The 24,984-nt window shown below is 38.4% G+C and overlaps 1 protein-coding gene and 1 pseudogene across 2 annotated transcripts; both read right to left on the bottom strand.

The window, feature by feature from the left end:
- On the bottom strand, window positions 1-23,246 carry LOC146472885 (prosaposin-like). Of its 2 annotated transcripts, none has more exons than XM_085119124.1 (13): window positions 23,092-23,246; window positions 18,368-18,498; window positions 17,511-17,579; window positions 17,133-17,192; window positions 10,862-10,921; window positions 8,000-8,224; window positions 5,336-5,398; window positions 4,251-4,368; window positions 3,429-3,535; window positions 2,307-2,369; window positions 1,456-1,533; window positions 809-916; window positions 1-396 (listed from the first exon to the last, which is right to left on the bottom strand). In XM_085119124.1, the coding sequence occupies exons 1-13, from the start codon at window positions 23,132-23,134 to the stop codon at window positions 361-363; spliced, it is 1,161 nt and encodes a 386-aa protein (XP_084975250.1). In that variant the 5' UTR covers window positions 23,135-23,246; the 3' UTR covers window positions 1-360. The 2 variants fall into 2 exon arrangements, with proteins under 2 accessions (XP_084975250.1, XP_084975251.1); XM_085119125.1 differs by lacking the exon at window positions 23,092-23,246 and adding an exon at window positions 20,965-21,117.
- Window positions 12,072-16,451, bottom strand: LOC146472886 (uncharacterized; annotated as a pseudogene).
- Window positions 23,247-24,984: the final 1,738 nt, after the last annotated feature.

Below are 24,984 nucleotides of genomic sequence, written 5' to 3'. Positions count from 1 at the left end.
TGGGGGTTTTCTTGTCCTTTAATTAATGTGTGCAAGCGCTTATCGAATTATATCAAAAAAGAAAAATTCAAAACAAAACAAATAAATTCCTTGTGCTACCTCTAATTCCAAAGAGAATGCTTCAAAACATCGGTGCTAATAAAAGAGAAGTGTTCTAAACTTTTTTTTTTTGCTGTATTGACAGTCGCATTTGTATAGACTAGAACCAGGCTCTGTAAGGTTTTATAACAGCTACAATTTAGTTACCAAAAAACAAAAACAAACCTATTTACTTAGGGTTTTCAACCATGTCATCAGCAGTTTACGTCTTAATAATAAAAAAAATGTAAGCAAAAGGCTTTCTCCTTGGATATTAAGGACTTAATTCCAAACATGATCTGTGCAGTACTTCGTAACCTGTAGAAAAAATTGACACCAAAACATCAGTTAACTTTGGCAAACACCAATAATTTGATGGGGGATTTGATGAGCACTAAAGCGAGGGGGTGGGGAGGGAGCGGGAGAATGAAAAGCACTGCATGCTGGTGTTTGTGCTACAAAAAGAATACGGCTGGGGGGAGCTTGAAACAAATAAACCAAATGATCACAACAACCTGGCTTACAATGATTGGACAATGCAAGTGGTATAAGGCCAAACTACACAAATGGGGAAGGAATTATTCTTAAAGGTCATTTTCATGGAGTCCAGTCAGGCCGAACTCCACTGCTCGTGGCTCATGTTTCGCGCTTTAAGAAGTCGACTTGTTGCTCACAATGAAGAGTTCTGCGTGTTGGCAGAAGGAGGGTGGCAGAAGGAGGGGATACTTACACCACACTTTTCTGCATTGCGTTTGTTGGCACACCAGAAGGATGCACCCAGGAAGCAAAAGTCACCCTCATGTTTCTTCAAGAGAGCGGCGTCACAGAGACCAATTTCCTATGGAAAAATTAACAAAGTGGTTCACATTTAGAAGAAAGTGAATCAAAACGACAAGTATTGATTTGGTAATCTCTTCTTTTTCAACATTTACTGCACAATACACAATTTAGTAGAATGAATTCTTTATTAACAAATGCCAAAAGAAACATGCCCAGAGTCATACGTCTGGACTTCAATTTCATAACTAACTACTATAAAAAGAACTATCAGTGTTAACTATATGCTTATTTGTGTTTTCATGTGATACAAACCCAAAATGTACAATTTTTTTATCTCCTAATTTTTTCCTTTTTTGGTGTAAAATCAAAGGAGCTCATTTTGGACAAATTATTGTGGTTCACAACACCCCCAAAAAGCACATTTTGGAACAAATAATAATAAATGCAAAAATGCAATTTCACAGTTATACTTGTTTCTTATCCCATAGTAGCCTATCTTTTATAGTAGAAGGCCACATTTAAGAGCTCCTGTTCTTCAGGTTCAACCAACTGTAAATAAAACTGGATTATAGATCAGGGCAAAAACAACATTATTACCTGACACAGTGTGTGAGGATCAGTGCCGGCAATCAAATCCAGAATAGCTGGACCATACTCAGAGATAATGGCGTTGCACTAACAGAGAAAGACACAAACATCTTTTGTTAGTACCAGACTTGGAAGCCTTCAATGTGGATGCAGTCTGGTTTGAAAAGGCAAACTTTAATAATAAATTGACAAGGTGGTGGATCCGGACTCTCAGGTACATTTAGTTAGGGGCCCCATGCACTCTTAGAACACTCCACTTATTCTTCTTCGAAATTAAATATCTTGGTGCCGCTGGGGCATGCCAGGCCTCACCCATAAATCTGCCACTGGACATGAATATGTGTAAGCATTGGAAATGACAATTCCCAGAGTGAAAAAAACTAGTAATAATCATGGATAAGTAAACTGTGTTCCATCTCACGGCATCCAGACCGAAGCAAGTTAACCTGTGGGACTTCACTTAGCCAACGTCGAACGCAAACATACTCTTGAAAATGCAAACTCAAGAAAATATATCCATGTGGATGGCAGAAACTCAAACTTTTGTAAGTGACTTGTTTTGACGTAACCCTGAACTGTAAATGTCTGAGGATTTTCTTCTATTTGCATTGCTTTCATGAGCATGGGTGAAGATGATCTGATAAGATTGTTGGGGCATAGAGGTTTTCTTTAGATCTGTTTTTATTTAATTTTTTTTGAGGAAAATTAAAACGTTGGACCCATCACTATGGGTGCTTTATGAAGTATTTTCTGGAAATGAATATACTGCTTTTATAAATTACAATGGTTTGATTAAGTAAGGATTTAAATAAACACAGTTGTAATTAACTCCAATAATCAAGATGCTGAATTCACTTTACCTCTGATGCTATCTGAGATGGCAGGTAGTTGCAAATTTGTTCCAGAAGACTTAAGATCTCTTGCTGGATAAAACAAAGGCAATAACCACGTCAAGACACAGTTCAGATTCATCCAAAAATTCATCCATTGCAAGCAACTTACAAGGTCAAACTAATACCACAACAATAGGATGATGAAAACTCTTAAAACTAAAACCCCTAAAGAAAATTTGCCTGCAGATGGATCCTTCGTGGCCAAGTATCGTCCAAGACTAAATGAAGCCTTTTATGCAAGATTTTTGCTTATGACGTTCTGAGAATGCTTCAGTTTCATACATAAAAGAATTCCATCAAGTGTTGGGTTCCTGCATGACTTTTGTGTTGCTTGCATAATTTTTAAAGGAAATCAATAGCTAATTCTTGTTTATTTTAATTAGCATTTTGCTCAAAAACATAAGTAAGCAAGTAGGTTTCCTTCATGATAAGCAGTCTCTGTGCCAAAATAGAGCTTATCTGGAGAAATTTCAATGTCAAGGCACATAAAAAAAAAACAACTCACATACAATGTACGATATAGTCTTATACAGTCGACTCCTGATAACTTGAACCTTCAAGGGAAATTGAAAAAGGTTCAAGTTATCGAGGGTAAAATTATGTAGAAAATGACCTGAAAGGAAAGAGGGTCGTACAGGGGTATTTTCGTGATTAGCTGATTTTATTTTCCGTGAAACATGAATGTAATAAATTATTCTTCGTAATCCGTGACCTGAAGGTTTTGCGTGACCCATGAAGAGCTTGAAAATGAAATTTTCATTTCTGTGATCCGTGATTTGCTATTTTTTCTGTTCATGAACCGTGCAAGAGACCCCCCCTGTACGACCCTCAGGAAAGGAAAATTGGTTCTAGTTAGCGTGAGCTTCGAGTTATCAGGAGTCGACTGTATATAAAACCGTTCAAATTGCTAAGGGTGCAATTAGGCAAACAACAAAACTACCTGTAAGATATCTTCTGCACAAAGGGGTTTATAAAATAATGTGAATTTGTTTGGAAATCTTTAGCTGCACAGCATTGATTTCGTCTGCATTAACTTTATAAAAATTCTTTCTGGTCCTGGAAAGTGCAAACTTTATACAGCATGTTTACCTTGGTGGCATTATCAGCTAGCAAGTTCTTCAAGTATGTCATGACAGTTTCACAGATTTCACATGTCTCATTGCTTCCCACAACAAGAGTAACTGGCTTCTCCATGGCTACAAAATGAAAAAAAATGCTTTATCTTTTGTTTAAAAAATTTATTACACTTATGTCCCTACAAGCTGACAGATGTTACACCTTGCAAAGTATTACTTAAATTGGGTTTTGTAGTTGGCTGATCAAATTGTATCAAGATTGCAGAGCAGTCAACGCGACCGCAAAGTTAACATCATTTGGCTCCAAGATCATGTTACAGTTGAATGTAATACCACAAAATTTCTCCTGTGCTAAAATCATATTTCCAGAATAAGTCCATGGACATGTCAGGGTTAGTGATCTGAGTTGTCAGCTCAGTTTTTTCAAAATGTTCTTTTATGTTCAATCCAAACCCAATGCACTATTCGCTTCAATATCAAAGTCCTTGAACTAATTGGAAATCCAAGCCCAGGGATTATAAGGGGAGATCTACAGTACATCACTAAATGTTAGCAAACAAAAACAGAACAAAGGAAAAAAATTTGACTCAGTATTACTTACTGGTTCATTTTTGTAAAATTTGCAAACATTAACAATAAAAAGTTCAAGCTGAAGTTGTTTACATCATGGCCTTTTTTGATACCAAATGAGGTATCAAAAAAGATATGTCCTCATGCTTTGACGCCACTGTCAACATTACAGAGACCAATGGATTACAACTAAAAAATTATATATTTATGCACAGTCCTTGCATGTGAAAACAACATTGGCCAATTTAACCTGTTAACTCCATACCTTTACGGTGCTCCTCAGAAGCACAAAGTCCGAGAGTTGCACAAACTACTGCTGGATCCAGTTCTTGAGCAAGAATATCAAAGATGGCAGCTGTGTACTGGTCCACAAAGTCTTTACACTATGCAGAAAATAGAATATATCCAGTCAAGCCCCGCTCTGTGGACAGCTTGCTATTTTGAACACCCGCTTTTAACATGGAGGTGGGTTGAAGTCCAAGCTCAAAGGAATTACATAAAACAACTCCTGGACTTAAGGACTCTTGCTATTTTGAACACCAAATTTTTGTCCTGAGGGTTTCTGTTGTAACAGGAATTGACTGCACATGTATGTACTTACTGCATGCTTTGATCATTTATGCTGGGATAGGGTAATAAGGACACAGAGCATAAAGGTCTAAGAAGGGGTAGGGATCATTCTTTTATCCCTGGTTCACTTACCACGTATGTCATACTATGCAAACAGGGCTCTAGAATACTCTAACAAACTGTCACACTGACAATTTTTTCTGGCTATTGACAGGAGAAACCAAAAGCCAAACTAATGACTTCAAAAAATTAATGGCTAAAGAAGGATGGTATTCTTGCACAGCTCCCAATTTATGGAACAATTAAAATGAATTAAACACAATTATTTATTATTGATTAGCTCTTGTAAGTGACTTCTGGAGGAATAAGGCCACTTTGATATATTGCAAGAGATGAAAAAAAAAAACAAAAAACAACAACAACAACAACAACAACAACAACAAAAAAAAAAAATCATTGTTGATGGATTGACTTATAAAATGTTCCCCACCTCAGAGACCTCAGATAATTAAATCTGTCATCACAACAATTCAAGTTCAATCATTATGACATAACTGTGCCCATCATTTGTGACTAGTGGGCCTTAACTTACTGTACAATGCATGTTGAAAGACATCACACTGAAAGATACAGCTGCATGTACCTGCCATGCAGACGACACTGAAAATGGCTGTAATATTGACATGACTGGTATAGTATGTTCTGACCCTACTGGCTTTGCATCTTACTAGTAGAGGAAGAGATGGGGAAGAGTAGTGTAGAAACAAAAAACATCCATACCTCATTTGCCACTGATGATGGCAGGTGGCTGCATACCTGTTCCAGTGCCTGTTCAATTTCTTTCTGTAGATGAAAAATTAATATCAAATGAATATTAAAATAAAGACCCTATACTGGGTACGATTTTCATTACATTTTCGAGATTTCCTTTTTGATAAGCACAACATTGTCCAATTGTCATTTTATAGTCAGAATGAGTACCACAACAAGAAATTCTTCACGAAGTTAAAAATGTTCCCATTACATGTATATTGGTTGGTGGTGTGGGTTGGATGGCAAAGATGAAGATTTAAGAGCGGCTGCCTGTAAGAATCGAGAACTGCATTTCAGCGACCACTTGGTCAAATTCCTGATATTTCGTCTGAAGATATCCTTGGATTAACTATTTTCGGAAATCATATTTTGAAGTTCCAAGGTATTTTATTTTTGGAGAAAATTGCAAGAGTTTTAAATGCGGCCTAAGTGAGGTCACGGGCCGATGAAAACTGCGAAAATTTAGGTCAAAGGACGAAGCCCCGTTCACGGTGGAAAATAACCCAATGAACTTGAAACTTTACACAAACCTAGACCAACCATCTCACAAGAGAATTAATACAATAAACATTCCAAACTCGCTGGCTGCTATCTAAAGCATGCAAATTTGTGTACGCTACTCAAAATGGCCTTGAAACTAATGCCTATTTTCATTAAAATAAAATGGTGTTTCTGGTATGTAATTTTCCCTAAATTAAATCTCATATCTCGAAAGACGAAGAAAAGAACTTTATTTGCTCCAAGTTTCAAGCTCTGATTCAAACTCTTTCCCACACAAGGAAGATTGAATGTGTGTGCGATACTTGCGGCTCACAATTCATGTCACGAATCATGCCAGCCTTTTACTGTCTGGCGATGGCCACAAAAACGAACTTATTACTGGCGCAAGAGCATGAGGACCATAACTACCTTATTATACTAGCACGAACGGGTGAAGTCCGAATTTCGCCTATTCAGTTTTCCAATTCAGATTTCATGTTATTATTTTTTCACGGAGTTGAAAGGAACTGGCAGAAGCAGCGAGAAAACAGTCTAGGAAAGTAAACAATAACCACAATATTATTGATGCTGATAGCTAGGGGGAAGGGGACTTCGGGTTGGTGGTCAGTGGGGAATTCACTACTATGCCCTCAAATATACAGATTTCATATTTTTAATTGTGGGGATGGTGGTTATGGATGTTGCTTTTTTTTTCCGAAAAAAACTCGACGTTCCAAGGGCTGTATAACTGTAAGTTTAAAATCGAAATGACACTAAAACTTGAATTTTATTTCGCGGAAAAAAAAAAAAAAAACAAAGCTGGCAAGATGGGCTCTTGCATCTCTTGTACAGTCTTCTACCTTGACAAGTTTTCATCAACAGGGTAGTCGTAACTTGGCCCACAAGCAGTATTTTTCACTATTTACAGTTTATAAAAGCGCCCTGTACACGCAGGATTCAATACCGAAAAGCCTGGCCAGGATGACATGCGCGTTACCCACATCAGCGAAGTGAATATCAAGTTACAGTTGTTTTGTCACAGTGGCTTACTGATTTGAGCCGTCACTGCTAAAAACGAACATTCAAAATGACACGGCAGGAACAAAGTCACACGTTTTTCTCCATTTTACTGATCGACTGCTTCATTTAAGAAGAGAATGGAGCTGTAAAGTTTGATTTGCACTACTTTTTCCTGCGACATTGAAATGGTATGCAAATTTGTTGCACATGTTTAGTAGGCTAATTGACTGGAATAAGTCTATTATTTTAGAGCAGAATAGGAAAGAAATCTGGGATCAAAAACCATTAAATGGCTGTCTTCAGTCAAACTGATAAGTTTTAGGGCCCAACATGTGATGTTTGGAAACATTTACGGGCTCCAGATGTCAAGTGTTTGTAAATCGGTTCTGATCTCATAATTCGTGACATGAATTGCGAGCCGCAAGTATTGCACGCATATTCAATCTTCCTTGTGTGGGAAAGAGTTTGAATCAGAGCTTGAAACTTGGAGCAAATAAAGTTCTTTTCTTCGTCTTTCGAGATATGAGATTTAATTTAGGGAAAATTACATACCAGAAACACCATTTTATTTTAATGAAAATAGGCATTAGTTTCAAGGCCATTTTGAGTAGCGTAGACAAATTTGCATGCTTTAGATAGCAGCCAGCGAGTTTGGAATGTTTATTGTATTAATTCTCTTGTGAGATGGTTGGTCTAGGTTTGTGTAAAGTTTCAAGTTCATTGGGTTATTTTCCACCGTGAACGGGGCTTCGTCCTTTGACCTAAATTTTCGCGGTTTTCATTGGCCCGTGACCGCACCTAAGCCGCATTTCAAATTCTTGCAATTTTCTCCAAAAATAGAATACCTTGGAACTTTAAAATATGATTTCTGAAAATAGTTAATCCAAGGATATCTTCAGACGAAATATCAGGAATTCGACCAAGTGGTTGCTGAAATGCAGTTCTCGATTCTTACAGGCAGCCACTCTTAAAGATCTTATTTAATCCTAACACAAGAACCAACAACCATTTCACATAGCTTACTAATGTGCATACCAATGTGGAGATTTGCAAGTCTATTAATCCTGAAGACATAAATTTTCAACAAGTTGATCTTTACGTTTTCCATATTTTTCTTTGTTTGATACCTACCTCTGTTGAAGGTTTGGTCAGCGCGGTTTTCAGTTTATCCATGACAAATTCACAGAGAACACATTGGGGAGAAGCCCTGTAAGGCTTGGATTTGAGGACAGCTGGTCTTGCAGCAAGATGGAGCTGCTTCAAAGGCAGTGAGCTCAAGATAAGCTTGGCAGCAACTTTGTTGCTTTGCTTTGCTTGACACAGACCCAGAAGAGTGCATACTTGCTGAGGATTGGACTGATAACAGAAAAAAGCATAAAATTTTAGATGGGGCAAGACTGAATTAGGGTTATCTTCCATGAACCAAATCATTAGGGGTGGCCCAGCAGTTTTGAAGGAACCCAGTTGTCACTTTACCGAGCTGTACTGATGATATCAGATCATTTAGTGTTGCTGTGTTTTGTCAATGGTGCTCATAAAATATAAAGGTACTGCTCTGCCTTTTCCATGTTTTACTATTGGCAAGTATGTTTTATGGAAGACTTATTAGGTTGCATTCGGCTAACCGTAATCGATGAACCGTAATCTGAAATAAGAATAAGCAGAATAGCTGTTACATTAACACTGGGAAGGCATTTCGTCAAATTTTTGCTGACACATGACAATTTAAGAACCGTTTCGTACTCTAGTAACTCCTAAAACCTCTTATAAGGGATTTCTTATCATCGTTGTATGACGTATTCCTATTCTGGAAGAGGGTCAATCGAATGCACCATTAGTTATGTTGTTTTCAATGATTTTACCATGAGGGTGCCTGATGGTTGCCATGGATACCCAGTACATTCAACCTGGATTGCAGATAGTTCGAGCAAGTTTTCAGTTACCTACACATAGCAATTACCTACTGATGATGAGTTTAAAGTGCCTATGAAGTAAATTTTTTTCGCATTTTTTGAAGTTTACCATGTCTTAATTACGAAATTATAAAAGAAATGCACTAGAAAAAACAATAAGGTGCTATTTTAGTCATACAAATTAGCCCAAAATGAAAAATATAGTGTCCTGGGCACTGGGAACTAGTTTAGCATTTGATGATGTAGCAAATGCCTCAGAGATTTGTTTACAACACATCTCGCCTTGTTGTTACACAGAATCACCCAATATTTTTATCGCGAAAATTTTCGTGTTCAAGGTTTCCCCCCAAAAAAATGTCGGACAATGACGAAGCAATGTCCTTAACCGAGACTTTTCCAACAGATGTCTGAAAGAGTCAGGCGATTCAGGCAAAATGGAAGTTGTTGCAATCGTTCGACCCAATGCAGATCATACTGGCGTCCAGCAGCTCAAGAAAAAGAGGAGGACGAAGATAAGATGGCCTTTCCGTTACTGTTCTGTGCGCTCGATTCAAAGGCGACGTTTCAGTGAATGATTATTGAGTACTTGGATATATTTTGCCGAAATGAAAAGGCGAAGAATTTCGTAGTTTGCTGGAAATTGTCTCTCCAAACTCGATTTTGTTCGATTTGAGAATGAAAGAGAGCACAGATGCTGCCAGCGGAAATTGCACAGGCCCGTCAAAAACTCACTTTTGATGGAAGTAATAGTCTTTAAAAGTCAGATCAAGGGCATTAACTCACAAAGCATGATGAATTTTCTGTGATGACCAACACGATGGTCCTTATGCAAGATTATAATTTGAGGTTGACAGACCAGGCTAAGCGACTCCTGCTGTGTGTCTGTTGTGTTGATAAAAGCCTTTGTAGTTTTGCTTCTTTCTCTTCCCTTCTGATCAAAATGTGGAGTGACCGCTCATGATGGTGAGGAGAAATCCTCAAATATACCGAATGGAGATTTTCTTATTGTTTGTTAGGATTAGGTTTCAATATGCATGACAATGTGTATGCTACAGTTCCCAGGTACAATTGTAGCTCCGTGGGACACTCTGTGGCATCTGTTTAGGTTTATCAGCTCGAATAATGCAAGATTTCTGGGAGTGCTAATTAAATGTTATCTGCCAAGACTGAGGATCTGTGGATTTCTCTACCCGTGATTTCATGCTTATGCTACTTAACTGCAGTAAGATTGCAGGATGTTTGTTTATCATGGATATGAGAGTGTAATATATCCAAACACATCTGATCATCATTGTCTTTTGCCTTCCAGAGCTATGGCTTGAATCTTTCCTGTGAATTCGGGCAAACCGAATCTACTTCTGCCGTAAAGTTTCGTCTCTCATGAAGTATATTGTATACTTATTCCTGGCATGCCAGTTTTTTTTGCGCAGTTTGTCGTATTGGAGTTACCAGCCACATAATAAGTTGCCGAGATCGACACTCGCATGTTCCAGAGTATTTTCTACGTCACAACCTCGTAATATGATCGTTTTGGCCGTGCGCAACATGGAGACACTTTCCAGCGCTAAATTCAAAACTTTCAGGGATCATAATTGCGGATTGAGAAGGTTTTGTTCAGTAAGACCCACATATTCAGACCCAGAAATTCATAAACTAACAAACCGTGACAAAAATTTTTTTTTTACTTCATAGCCACTTTAAAGCACTTGAAACGTGCCACAAAATAATAAAATTCATTGAAATAATTGTGTTTATCCTGAATTTATATAAACTTTGTAAATGTGCCAGGCAACACTAAATTGATAGCCTTTTTCATGGCAATCGAGTACTGAAAATGGAGTCAAGAACTGAGAATTGATTCACTCAAAACCTGACTTTACTCTCAATATTAATTTTGATTCCTGTTAGAATCGCCGACGCTACTCCCTGAGTTCCATATAAAGCAGGTTTCTGTTAAGTGGAGAGCTGCAACCCTAGACATTACACAGGCTGAAATATATACTTCCTAAATTACTTTACAGAGTTTCAACTGTTACAGTATGCTACACTCAAAACACTGACGTTCGGACAGTGCACTTACCAGAAATTCCTCAAGGTTGTTCATGATCACTGGTTCATACTGATCCACAAGGGATTTGCACTATAAAGCAACAACATAAAAGAAGCTCTAACAGTGTTTGTGTGTGCATAGATGATTTAAACCCTTTCATCCATACACAAAAGTTAAGAAAAGCTATAAAAACCAATGGCCAGAAGCTGGCAATGCTGTTAAATCCATTGTTGGCCTACATTAATGTGCTCTACATTACACTTATGGCAAAAAAACTTTTTGCATGTGAAAGTATTATGGTTTGAGGTGACCAAGATGGCCACTAGTACTGTATTAGGGATGTGAATGAAGAAGAATATACTGAAAGTAGGAAAAGGAAACACCCCACACATTTCTTAGGAGTAAGTTGCAATGTTTGAGAAGAAATCTCTTCAAGATTCTTTGATCTTATTGCTTGCCAAAGTGACAGCCTGAGAAGTTTGATGCCAATTACGATGCCCTTACATGTAGGACAAGTATAAACTTGACTTTGAGATAAGGACATCAACAATGTCATTGCACTGTACAGTAATACTGCGGCGACAACATTTCAGAACTATTTTTAAAGAAAACAAAGCTCCGTTATAAGAGAGAATCATTCTTTGTACATGAAGGTAATTCTCTTCAAAGGTGTTTTGTTGTTTAACTAGGATTTATCACTACTTGGTACTACATGTGTAGGTTGATTTGAAAATCTTGCACCATTTTGCCTTCAAAAATACATTCAATACTGTGATATTGGGTACTTTTGTTCCCAAACAGCCAGTAGAGAAAGAGTTAAATTAACACCACATTGGACTCAATATGACACCCCTTCATTGGGTACCTCCACTGAACTGAAACAGAGTTTACAATACAATACAGTCGAACCTCTTAATTACACACATCAAGGGGACAGGAGTAAGTGTCCGCACTATAGAGGTGTCCGTTTTAGAGAGGTAGGCTTTATATGGATTTCCATCTCTCAGGGACCAAGTGAACTGTCCGTAATAGAGAGGTGTCCGTATTATAGTATAGCTGCCAACTCTCACGCATCATGCGCAAGTCCCACGCCTGCTGATTAAAGACATCGATCTCATGCATCAAGGCCAATTTCTCATGCCCGTCTCACAAATCTGCACGAGTTGTTCTAAAAAACCTTCATTTCATTTCAGATTTGCTATGTATTATTTCTTTGCTCTTTATAACAATCACAAAAGCTTTTAAGGGCAATTCCACACGAGTGGTGTCAGAATCCAGGTTTTTAAAAACAAGTTGGACTTGAAATTATACTCTGTGCTATGATGCTGATAAGTTACAGCACCAGGAAAAATAAATTCCAGCTCCCTTGTGACAACCTTGTATTCAGGGGGGGTCTCCAAAGTAAGTGTTTATTTTTTTTTATGACAGACAATTGGCAAGAGGGTACATTTTAACCTGCTGTATCAAACTTTGAAAATATGAAGGGCTGCAAACACTTGTATCAGAAAAAATCCTTTAATGGAGTAAATACATAAGAGATATAAATTTCACCTGAACTGTTTTTCAAAAGTAGAAATAACAAAGGCAAGTTCCGTCGCGGACGTTATGTAACGTCCACAACATTTAAACAATCCTTTTTCTTTCCTAAAATAACCACGTGAAAGATTTTAAAGACATTCTTGTCACACAGCTAGATATCCAATAGAAACACTTAAGTAAAAAGAAATCTCTAGTAAACTGCAACATTTTCAAAATAATGGCAGCAAAACTTTGTTCCGGACGTTACGTTGCGGACGTTACACTTCTTGAACATAAGTTAAAACACTTGAATTAGTTTTAAAAAGCCATAATATTACAACACAAGTCCATAGGTTCTTCTAGATATGCCCTAGTTTCACCTGACAAACATTTTGAAACAAACAACACCTTTCAAGAAGGTTACTATTTTGACATTTCAAGAACAGAATCTTGAGGTTCTACCATAATCTGATGAACATAGTCATTTCTCACAGCTCTTAAACCCTTGTATGTTTCCTGATTACTCTGAAGAGTTTTTCCACAGCTGGTTGCTCTGGAATTTCAAATGGTCCACTAATAAAGTGAGGAACAGTAATAGGACCAGCAAAAATATTTGAAAGGTGGACTCTGTCCATATCGTCTCGCCTAGGCCAATGATAAGTAGTTGCGCCGACTCTGTGCAGGAACTTGAATTGGACAAAACTGTCATTTTTGTCTATTACTCTGCCAAAATAATAGTTTTTTATGTAATCAACTGCATAGTATTCCCCTGGTTGATAGTTGGTGGTGGAATTGGGCATAGCTTTTTCTGGTGCAATTCTTGGATCATCAGTTGCCTGTATGCTGGAACTTCAGTTTTAGGGATCATTTGGCATCTGGTGGCCAAACATCTTGCATACAGACAAGTGAAAATACCACAGTCATAGGTATTGTCCTGTTGTGGAATCTCACCAGGCCTGTTTGAAAAGAAAGACCACTGGTTGATGTCGATCGACTGGTCAACTTTCACAAGAAGTGACACCATCTTTTCCACTCGTTTTAACACAGTTGGCTTTATGAATTTCCCTGGCAGGCTGTCAAGCACCACAATGCACATTTCCTGGGGAAAGATTACTCCAAGGAACCAATGTTCACTCTGAATATCATTGCAGGGAAAGAAAACTGCATCTTGTCTCAACAGGTCACCTTTGCCTTTCAGAAGATCTTTCAGGTGTTTCTTTTCCACTGCTTTTTCAAATTCTTCCCACCCAAAAACGTCAATGCAAAGGCCCTTTTCAGCACTTGTTGTCTTAACCAGCTGTAAATAGGAGTCAACAATAAAGTTTGTAATCCACTTTGCTTCATCATTTGTGGCTTTTCCTTCCAACTCTTGTAAGTCACTAGCATTAATTAAAGGATCACCCTCAAAATCAATGCTTTTGCTAACAATCAGCTCTGCTAGTAGACTGCTGTAGGGAGGAACCTGAAATTCAGTGCACTGGTTATTAACAAGTGCTCTGATGTTGTGAGGTAGGCCTAACTGAATGTGGATATCACTCTCCTCTTCATCTGTTGTACATGGAGTTGTCTCAGCTGGTGATGGAGGATGTGTGCATAAAGGATTGTCATTCCCATCATCATTGACAAAATCAGAATCATTGCTGCTACATGTATCATCGCTACTTACATGTACTTCATCTACACTGCTGTTACTGGAACTGATGGTTGTTCCAATGACTGAGGTTACACCATGGGTATCTTCATCATCACTTGATTGTTCAGTCTCATGAATAGTAGATGGCTGACATGAGTAAAGACGGTGACGTAGTTGACCCTTCACTGCTGGCTCTATGCAGTGAATCTTGCTAATTCCTGGGATAGGCTGGGCTTGTTCAAAGCACTTGTCCAGGTCTAGGCTGCTGCTGTAATCATCAATGTCTTTCTTAAGACATAATTGAATGTTGACTGACTTACAAAATTGTGCTGCGATCTTCGCAAAGGTCACTGCATCTTGCACATTTGACACTTTCCTGGTGGACACTGCACTCCACACCATCCTTTTCACAGTTCCTCCCAAGCCATCAACCACTCCTTTACCATGGGAAGTGGCAAAAAAGTGCCACTTAATTCTTAACCCCTTCCTCTGAAGAGTGTGGTAGAAGCCAGCCATGAACTTGTTTTTAAATTGCGAGCTGGGCCCGTCAGAAAAGATGTTGACAACTCGGACCTGTGGAAAACTTCTCCTTACAAAATTGTTAACCACAGTATCCATAAAAACAGCAACTGATTTCTTGTCATGGCTGAGGTCATCACTCACTATAACATGTGAATTGCATGTTGTATTGTTGGCAGAACCTTTAGCCCAAATTGCAACAGTAAAGAGTGTAACTTGTTGTTGACTCCAATGGGCTGCTTGAATTTCATCTTGGTGCTGACAGGTGTAATTTTCAGCAAAGTCAACCTGGACAACTGCTTCATCTGGTTGCAGCTGTGCTTTGCACTCTTCAAAAAATGCAGCTTGTTTTCTCTTTATGAATACATGCTCCAAGAAAGAGGGTATTTTATGTTGAAGACAAAGTAAGGCTTCTTCAACAGTTCCCTCTTTGGTCACTTTCTCCATCTTCTTTACCAGTTTGGACTTTCCTTGTTTTGACTGAACTGGATGAGATACTCTTTCCCACTGTTGCCACTGCACAACTTCATCAAGAGGAGCATCTTTCATGACAATGTCAAGCCAGGCAGGGCATTTATCACATTTGTTCATCATGCATTTTTCTTTGTTGCTGTCACAGACAAAGTGATCAACAAATGACCCAGAATACGAAGGAAAACTTGGTATTTCTTTGCTAAGACATTCACAGAGCATCTTCACATTGTCATGGTACTGGCAGAGGCAAACTTGTCTTGGCATGGCTGCTTGCAGCAAAACATTTTTTGGCCTCAAAGAGCAGAATTTACTGAACCCTATTTTGACACGGGGTTTTTCCTTCTGAAACATTCCAAATGTCTCTTTCAACGACCACATTAAGTGCCTCTTTTGGAGCTTAGACTTCTTTCCATTCTCTTTAACGATCACAAAGTCTCTGCGTCCAGGTGCTTGACGAGAAATGGAATCACGGAAGTAGAATTCTTGAACAGAATCTACTGTGGACTTGGCAATGCATGTGTTACCATTTGACTTCTGGTGTTTACTTGATACAGAAAGTCCACTTGACTTTGCAATCTTTGCAATAACTGCTTTTCGTTTCCTTGGGCTGTTTGGAAGTAAGGGGGAAACTTTGTGTACTGCTTTACCTAAAGCTTGGGGAGATTTGTATGCAAATTCCAGTTCAGTGCCATTAGCATCTTGTGAGGTAGACAACTTTTTTCTTAGCCTGTGTAATCTCACTCTTTCCCTACATTTCCTTCTCTCTGCAGCAGCTTTTCTTGGACTGGGAGCTTTCATTCTACTCTCCCTTTTCCGAACTCTGTCTTTCTCTTTGTATGCTGCATACATCTCTGCATTTGCTTTGAGTTTTCTTCTGTGATTTTTACTTCTTTCTGCTCCAGTTAAAGGCATTTTTTTGAGATTTAAGATTTCAAAAAAGGCTCAGGTATACATAGATCTCTTTTCCAGGAAAGGAACTTATGGACCAGCAGATGTTTGCAGGCTCAGAATGCAAAGAGCATGCTCAAATGCAGGTGGTATTTCATGTATAAACCATGTTGTGACCAAGAACAATACAGAATAGCTGATTTATCTTCTATACTTAACAGTGATTCACACAATGTAACGTCCGCAACATTGGTTGTAACATCCGCGACGCTGAAGTTCAAGAAGCCTGGGAAAACTGTGAATGTCAGTTTAAATGAAATAAAGCTTTTTGGTTCACACAACCACTTAACTGCAGATATTTGGAACAGTTCATATAAAAAACTCTGATACTTCACAGGAATTTTGACTTAATGCTAATGCACTTGATAATGGGGTTGATTTTTATGTAACGTCCGCAACAGCGTGTTTTGGCTCTATTTCTTTCTCAGAAATCAGTGAAATGGAAAACAAGTACAGCCCAATTAATATGTCAGTAGGCACAAACATGTTCATTAATGGAAAACTGGACAACTCCTTATTTATCCTTTGTCTGTGCCAATGTAAAGTTTCAAAACTGAGTCTGAATGTAACGTCTGCGACAGTGGAATTGCCCTTAAATGTCTACAATCTGTTTGAATGGGAAGTGTTCAAAGGTCGTTGGAGGATCTTCGGACATTTACGGCAACATTCGGAAAGTCTTCGGAAAATCATTGGAAACCTCCGGAAGTGGCTCGGACGTTTTCAGAAAATCTCGCTCATGACGAGACAACACTCTCGTTCGTTTGACTCGGAAAAAGTTGGCAGGTATATTATAGAGGTGTCCGTAAGGAGAGGTTTCACTGTACTGTGATGTTCTATTTCAATGAATGAATGATAACCCAGTAATGAAAGCCTGATACAACACTAGGGCTTTGAAAAGTGGTCTACATGTTGTGGTTCAAATTTATTTTTGGTTTAAAAATTTTCAATTAAAACCAGTTTGATTTTTATTTCCCTTTGTCTCAGAATATGGTAATGAGCTCTGAACAAAGGAAAATAAAAATTAAACTGCTTCAAAAATTAATAAAAAATTAAACCACAACATATACAGTAGTTACCTAAAGGTAAAAGGTTGTGGGATAGCCATGCAGTAATAAAGAAAGAAAAAGAAAATTGTGGCTGGAATCAAAACTAACCATGCCGTTTATATTATACATGCTGTGTTACATAATTATATACTTGCATGATTACCATTTGAGCAAATTGTCCAAGCGCGTTGCAGGCTCCCTCAAACGCGGTTATGACTTCCGTCTGCAACAGTAAAAGTAACCACATCAACAAATGGTACCATGGATTCTAAGAAATTATCATTGACCTGTTACATGTATTAACCTGTACATGTACCTGCCCTCATACTCAAGGGGTCACAACTTCTATTCAAACTCAAGAGGCTCTGTGCATGTACTTTGACATACGACTTTCAACTTTGAGTAAATGTTACAAAAAAAAAATTGACTGGAAGGTGGCCTAAATGTACTTTGGCCAGCACAGAGTCATAAGCAATGGAACAACTATTTGATTAAAGAATAGCAATTATTGGTAGCTGAACACAAATGCAACTTACTGTACCTGGGTTGAATTCTTGGACAGGTAATCTTTGATTTTAGGAACAACCAGTTCACAAATCTCGCAAGCAGCCTGAATGTGGTTCCAATGAAAAATACTTAAGTTAGTATAGTGTACATTCCTTGTTAGTTATAAGGTTTCCGGTGAAAAAAACTGGCCCTAGAAGGATCTCTTAATAAGCCATATAAAAAGTTCACTGACTTCATCTATTCGAATCCAGACATTCTGTCATGGTACATGTTTTCTGTGTTAGACACTTTGTAAAGGAATATTGGTATCAGTCAATGCTCAACATCTTGTAATGGTTTTACAGTTATCTCTACTGTTGCCTCCGCATGCGATTATTGTTTCTGTCAATGCCTTTGTAACCTGCTTATATATACAATTATAAACTGAAGATGGCACGAGCCCGGGCATGAGTCATAACAAAACAGGTCTTTTTAAAGTTGTCTTGCGTTTTTCTAAATTTGTTAAATCTGGAATCTATATATACTGCCTGCAGTTACTGTATTTGGGTGTGACATGGATCCAATAATAACGTGAAACATCTTCAGTTGGTAATTGAGTAACTGAAAAGATTATTATACAACCCCTAATTATAAACAAGACGTTGTTGGCTTAGCTTTAGATCTTAAATTATGTGAAGCTGAGCGGCTTGTTGTGAACCAACAATGTCTTGTATAAATTTGAATGTTTAAATTTTAAACTCTAGTTTCAGTTAAGTCATCCGCTCAAACAAAATACAGTGGACCAGAATTAATTAGTGAACCTGGTTTAAACAAAATTGTATGTCATATGTTGTCCACAGGTGCAACACACTACACTTAAAAGTCCAGTGCATCACACTACTTATACATCACCTCATTTTTCAGAGCCCAGACTTTAGTGCGACAATGTTCCAATGCTTTGCATTCTACAGCTTGTTTATAGCTCTCACACCAGTAGGACGGACCCCAAGAACACTTTTCTTGTCCCAAGGGGGTTGCGCTGACTGTAAGATCAAGGTAAACATCAAAATATGGATGATATTGAAACATCTACATTATATTTAGTTAGTGAAATTGACATATATTGCCAAATAGTGATAACCTGAGTTGTAACTACAATCCTGGCCAGAACTTTCAGGACACTAAGTTGGCCTTTTGATTTTTACTTAAAGACATGAAAATTCTTTTCCCCCTCCCCCCAAAACAATGTTGAGAGTCAGGAGTCAGACATGGCTCGAAAATCTTGTACATTTTATCAACTTTAACATTGTGTAGGGGGAAGGGGAAATAAGTTTCCAAGATTCTTTTTGGGACCTTAAACTGTGGGTAGTTGTGTAATTTCACCACAAAACTTGTAAAAAACACCAAGTGTCCCGAAACCAATTGGCCAGGATTGTAGTGCAGGGTTTTCATAAATTTAGGGTAGGATGATTCTTAATGGTGAATAGACGGGCACCACTCAGTAATTTGCCTTGTTTAGACTGGCTTTAAATCTTGCTAAAGACATGTACCATGTTCAGAGTAACTGGGTCCTAGTACCTGGGTTCCAGCTTCTAACAAAATTGCTGGACTAACTAGTGACAAGTAATGACAAAAACACTCCTACTGATGAACAGTAACAAAACAAAAAAAAAAAAAATTAATAATAAATTATTGTTATAAAGTGCAGTGGGATGAATGTGATATTCTTCAGTTCCCCATGTCACAAAAACTGAAGCATTCCATAAATCTGCGTTATTATGCAAAGTTAAGTTTTTCCGTTTTCCAGCATGTTTGTAATTTATAATTTGTAATTTTTTTCCATTATGTTCTCATGCTCGTCTTGTGCCGGCTCGACTAGCTTTGTGCCTATTTGCAGGACAAGCCCCTTATATCATCTGAATTTGTAAAAAAATTGTTGTTGTTAAAAAAATGTAGTTGCGTCTTTTTTTTTTTAATTATCCCATTCTCCAGGAAGTTAATTAAACAAAGGGCAAAACCCGGCCTGTATAAAAAAAATTAACAAGACCAAAACTTAGCCAATATTAAATACTGGCCACATTTGGTAGTAAAAAGACATACCAGGAACTACTGTGACCCTTTGTCAATATTCATCACTATTTGTGTTACTAACCAGAGCTACATGTATTCACTACTATTCACAAAATTTTTATTTGTCACTATTTGCCGACTAGTCTTTGTCATTTGCCACAGCTCAACTATTTGCCATTTGTTATTGGGTCTCCCAAGTGCCCGAACAAAAAATATGCTGAAGCCTTCGGTTGACGAAAGTGAAATAGAAGTATAAATTACATGTATATTTCATTATTTGTGATCACTTTATGTTGGCTGAACTACAATTGATTACAAAGTGAGATAAAAGATGGAAGCCACAGTTATCATCAAACCCGGGTCACCAAAATCCTGGCCCATTCTGCCTGCTTTCAAGTACACTGTACTCAACTACTTTTTATGATTACATGTATGCGAGTTGATCATTGTGTACAACTACATTGTAGTTTCTTCCTGTATCACTGAAGTGAAAGAATTCAAGTTATTCAGCTATGAGGAAGCATGAGTCATGAGCCAGATCAATAACAGCTTTTTACCAATTTCACTTTTCTTTTTATAAAAGGCTCCACTGATTAATAGTCAACAGTATTGTGTACATGATTATCAGTACTACTCTAGTAGCAGTTTGCAGCAGCTCATTAGAAATCTTAACCTGAGCTGTAACTTTTAGCATCCCTAAGAGATGTAAATTGTAGAACTAAAAACTTGAAAAAGATAACATTTTCCATGAAATTACATGTGCTTGAATCTCTCTCAAATTCCCAATTACACATGTAAGCCTCTATAGCTTTTCGAACTTACTAAATCTTTATTCTATTCGTCATAAAACTGTCCTACGTCTTAGCTCGCACACACAAATTATACTAGCTTTCGTTACAATAGATGCAAACCGCACTGGGTATCCTGTGGCAACAAGATGGCGTTCAAGCATCGCGAAATATTGGACAATGCAAGACCCTGCTGCTGGGAAAGTACGGCCCCTCACGGCTCACTCGTGTATTAAAAAAGTTAAAACAGCACAGAATACTTCCAGAATTCAATGTTGGACCATTGAGGTGTAGCTTATCTTGATGGTGCTACGGTTCGCAGTTGTTTGGAAAGTTCATGTAAGCTTGACTGCGCTTGTTGTGTCGATCTTGAACTTCCTTGAGCACGAAAGCGTTTAAAACTTTTGCGACGCATAAAGTTTCATACAGTTAGTTATTCAGTTTCCTTTAAATCTACCTTATTTGCTTAGCTATTTGCTGTGGCTAATACTATGTAAAGAGCAACTCCTAGTCAGATCCCTTTGTTTGAATCGTATAACAAAGCTTGACAGAATTGACAAAACGGAAGAGAACTTGAGATCACACAAATTCAAGAGGAGAAAGATTCAAAATTACTTTTTACTTATTCGATTAGTCTGAGCATAAACTTACCTGAAGCAGCAAAAATTAGAAAAACAGCAAATGCAAACGCCATTCTTTCACGCTTCAGTCCGGCGGCAAAAAAGTGTAGAGGAAGAATTTTATGCAAAATTTTATAGTCCGCCAGAAAAGCGTGAGAGTCACGGGATGCGGACAGACAACAAACATAACTTCCACCAATCAGCAGCTTCCAAAGTATCACGTGCTCATCATGCGATGGTAACCGCCCACTACCGCACCCCCGTCTAAAACGTCAAAAGATAATTTTTGACCACATATTGCCTCTTTCTGTCTAGACGGTACGAAGTAGTTTAGATCGATCTTTGATTGCATTAGGTTGTTCATACGTACTTTGACCTTTTTACTCACGAAAATACTCTCTGATCTAAATGTAGCTCTATGAAATAGAGTTAAAAACCAGCGTTCTTGGAAAAGTCACCTTCCATGACCTTCAGAGTAACTCCCTGTTTTTCTGGGAAAGTTCGAAGTACACTTTACTCGCCTATTATTGCAAGTGATGACGGTCAGTAGATTCTTATTTTTCGTACCGTCGTCAGGCTCTAAAATTATGGACAGACTTGCATGACTCCCACTTGGTTTACTGGAGAATTATGACTACCGTAGACAAGATCTTCTGCAGAAATCAGCGTCTCATGTACCGCACCAGGCATCACGGTAACCTGAGTAGCAGGCCTTCCTAACTAGCCCGTGAACAGGCTCCCAAGTAGGGTCTAGGGCGAAAAGACCCCACTTGGGAGCCTGTTCACAGGCTATTCCCAACGGGAATGGGGCGAAAATGTGCGAACAAATCCAAAAGCCTGTCACGTACATTTATATGCGCATGGATGAGCCACTTGAGTCATTCCGACCCCAAAGCGCTTCCTTTTTTGCGCAAGACAAGCCGAAGAATGACTGGACTTTGAATCTAATACAATCTGGATAAAATCATGACTACTTGCTAAAAATAACCGAAGTGAGCATCGATCAAACTTCAGGCCCCAGTTGTTCATAAAGCGGATAACGTTATCCAGCGGTTAAAACCTATTGATGGACAGGCCCAAAGCAAGGTAAAACAACTGGCACCGGAGCCGAGCAAATTGGTCAAACAAAACTACTCCCTCCCGTCGCCGAAAAAAGACAAAAAACCCAGACCGATTGAGTGTTTAAAATGCAACGAGAACGTCAAAAAACCAGTAGATTTAGTAAGCAAACAATAACTTTGCACCTGCATCGAACTTTTCGGTACATTTCTTTGTCGTTTCTTTTATGCGAACTACCACGTAAAATTTCCTAATTCAGTTCATACTTGAAGGCGGATGTTAACAACGACAACAAATTTTTCTTTCTCTTTTATTATCCTGCAGCCGGATTCTTCAGTGCCCCATTCCAAATTTAAAATTTTAAATTTGGAATGGGGCACTGAAGAATCCGGCTGCAGGATAATTTCCATATGTTTTTTGTGGCTCCTGAGAGGACATATTTGTGTGGCTTTCGACAACGCCCAAACACTGACATGTTATAAACTCAGGACATTTATATTGCTATTAATGAGGGGATGTCAGAAAACAAGTAGTTTATTTTACAACTTTCACGGCTTGAAATTGGTTGATTTCGATCCATTTTAGTTCTTATTTCTGATTCACAAGGTAGGAGTGCCTTTGTTGTTGTTGTATATAAAAACAAACTGTTAGCGAAGAAAACTGACAGGTACTGTAGCAAACTAATTATTGAAGGTTGCGAAAAAGGCACTTGCAGCATCAGAGTTCAAGATTGATTGAGTTCAAGATTGACTGATTGTTTTAATTGTATATTTTTTTGGCACATTGCTCTTTAACTTCCAAAAATCCTGGGGAACCTCAAGCCCCCTCCCCCCCTGCCCCTCCTCTTGCTACGGGCTGGCCTATTGTGATCACCTCAATGAATGAAAAAAGTCAAGTAATTCATCCGCTTATCCTGAGCCTGTTGATTGTGAGTAATATATATCACGGAGAGCAAAATCTGTCATTTGTTTGAATGGCATGATTAGGCCTTGGAAACATTGAAAAATGAAGGAACTTGCGATGTCACACTCATCGCTTGGCGGAAAGATTTAGCCGACTTTTAAATCTTAATTTCGCTTTTTAGTTACCATAAACCTACCTGTAACAGCAAAGAGTAGAAAAACTACAAATCCAAACGCCATTTTCCCTCTCTGTCCTTGAACAATCTCCGCAAATTCGACGAGAAAGTAGAAAATTTACCTTCCACGGAAAAATGTGTGAGAGTCACTGTTTCACGAAATTTGTGACAAGCTGCACTCAACCTCCGCCAATGATCAGCTTTCAGACTATCATGGGTTCATCAGTTGGACGGTACATGCAAATACCCACCCCACCCCCGCCGATACATGTCACTGCCTAAAAATATATCATTTTTTTACTCACCAGGCTTAAAACGTGACATCACATTTGTTTCACGCATATCCATGCACTCATCAACTCAAAACTCAACTCAATCAACTCACTATATTTATAGTGGCTAATACGCTTAGCTTCAAAGCTAGTTTTCAAGTACTCCATGAAATAAAGTAAAATTAAAACAAAAAAATTACAAAAACTTGTACCACGAATTCAAACTGGTTTGAATTCGTGGGCTTGTCCCCGGGACTTGTCCCCTCAAATTCTGCTGGTCCTTGCGTGTGAATATTCGTGGGACAAGTCCTTGCGGGCAAATGAAAATAAACCAATCGCTGATCAGTATTTTAGGCCGACGGGGAGGTTGAACCGAAGTCCAGTCAATCTATCGCGTGTCCTATTTCAAATTTTATCCGACATGGCCTGTTTGAATTTGTTTGTACTAAAAAGCCTGGGCCTTGTTTGAATAGCTGCTGTTTTTCGAACCTGGATCAGTAGTATACTGAACTCTAGAAGAGTACTGACTAATTTTATAGATCGGCAATGTGCTGTTTTATTGACGTGTACCTGTATTTCAATGTTTTGCGATTAATTTAGTAAATTCAGTTTCACTGTTTAGGACCGCTCCTTTTTCGTCTCTATGCTTCCCTGAATTTCAGTGAAAGCACCGTAAATTTTGCTGTTTCGATGTGTAACAGGTCCGCGCGTGTAAACCCTTCAAGGGACTTGTGCCCGCGACTTGTCCCATCGTGTAAACTTTACAGCGGACTACTCCCTGAAACACGAGTCCCTCAGTCCCTACGACTAGTCCAGGAGGGAGGGGTCAACTTCGGCTTTTCGCAATCAGATTCCTTGTCCGGATGATACGGGCCATCGTGACGTCACTTCCTGTAAAACCCGGGAAGTTTGAATGATTGATAAACTACAACCTCGCCAAATTTTTTTCTTGGATGATCAGTCAAATAATTCTACGCAAGGCCATCAAAGAATCATTGCTATGATTTAACCTATTACCATAATACATGAAAACAGCATCATCGCTCATGAAGTTAATATTTCAAGTATGAAAATACGCAAAAGTTTGACACTGGTTGATAGCAAATGCGACAAAACAGTGACGGCCTGCGCATCTTTGAAGAAAGATAACTTGAGAATCCAAAAGAATTTAACAAGGAGGGAAAAGTGAGATCTTACTGTGGTTAAGAGCTTTCGATTGGCCATTAAAAACAATTATCTAACAACTTAATAAAAATGATCAGTGGGTTTAAACGCATTTCTCCGGTACTGTCTGGTCGAGCGCTTGCGAAAAGAAAGGCGAAAACATTTTTTTCTCAAGCTATCGGAAAAGCTACGTTGCAAAGAACCCTTTAGTACTAAGTAATTTGCCAGTTGGTAATTGTTAATGGGCAATGGAGTTTGCTTTTTTTGTTTAATTATCTCACAAAAACAGGAAAATATGACAAGACTCTCCTTGCGAGGCCGAGCGGCTGACGCCAGCTTCAAGGCAAAATAGTCCAAACATTCTGTATCTAAACATCAAAATTCTAGGGGCAATGCACAAGTTTTTCTCTCACAGGTTTGGAATACATAAGGAGGATTCAATTACTCTCTGGACTAGTACTTAACTTTAACTCAACTT

The sequence above is a fragment of the Pavona decussata genome, unplaced genomic scaffold, assembly GCF_977016875.1.
Source record: "Pavona decussata unplaced genomic scaffold, jaPavDecu1.1 SCAFFOLD_96, whole genome shotgun sequence".
Lineage (NCBI taxonomy): Eukaryota > Metazoa > Cnidaria > Anthozoa > Scleractinia > Agariciidae > Pavona > Pavona decussata.
This window is presented reverse-complemented; position numbering and strand designations above follow the sequence as displayed.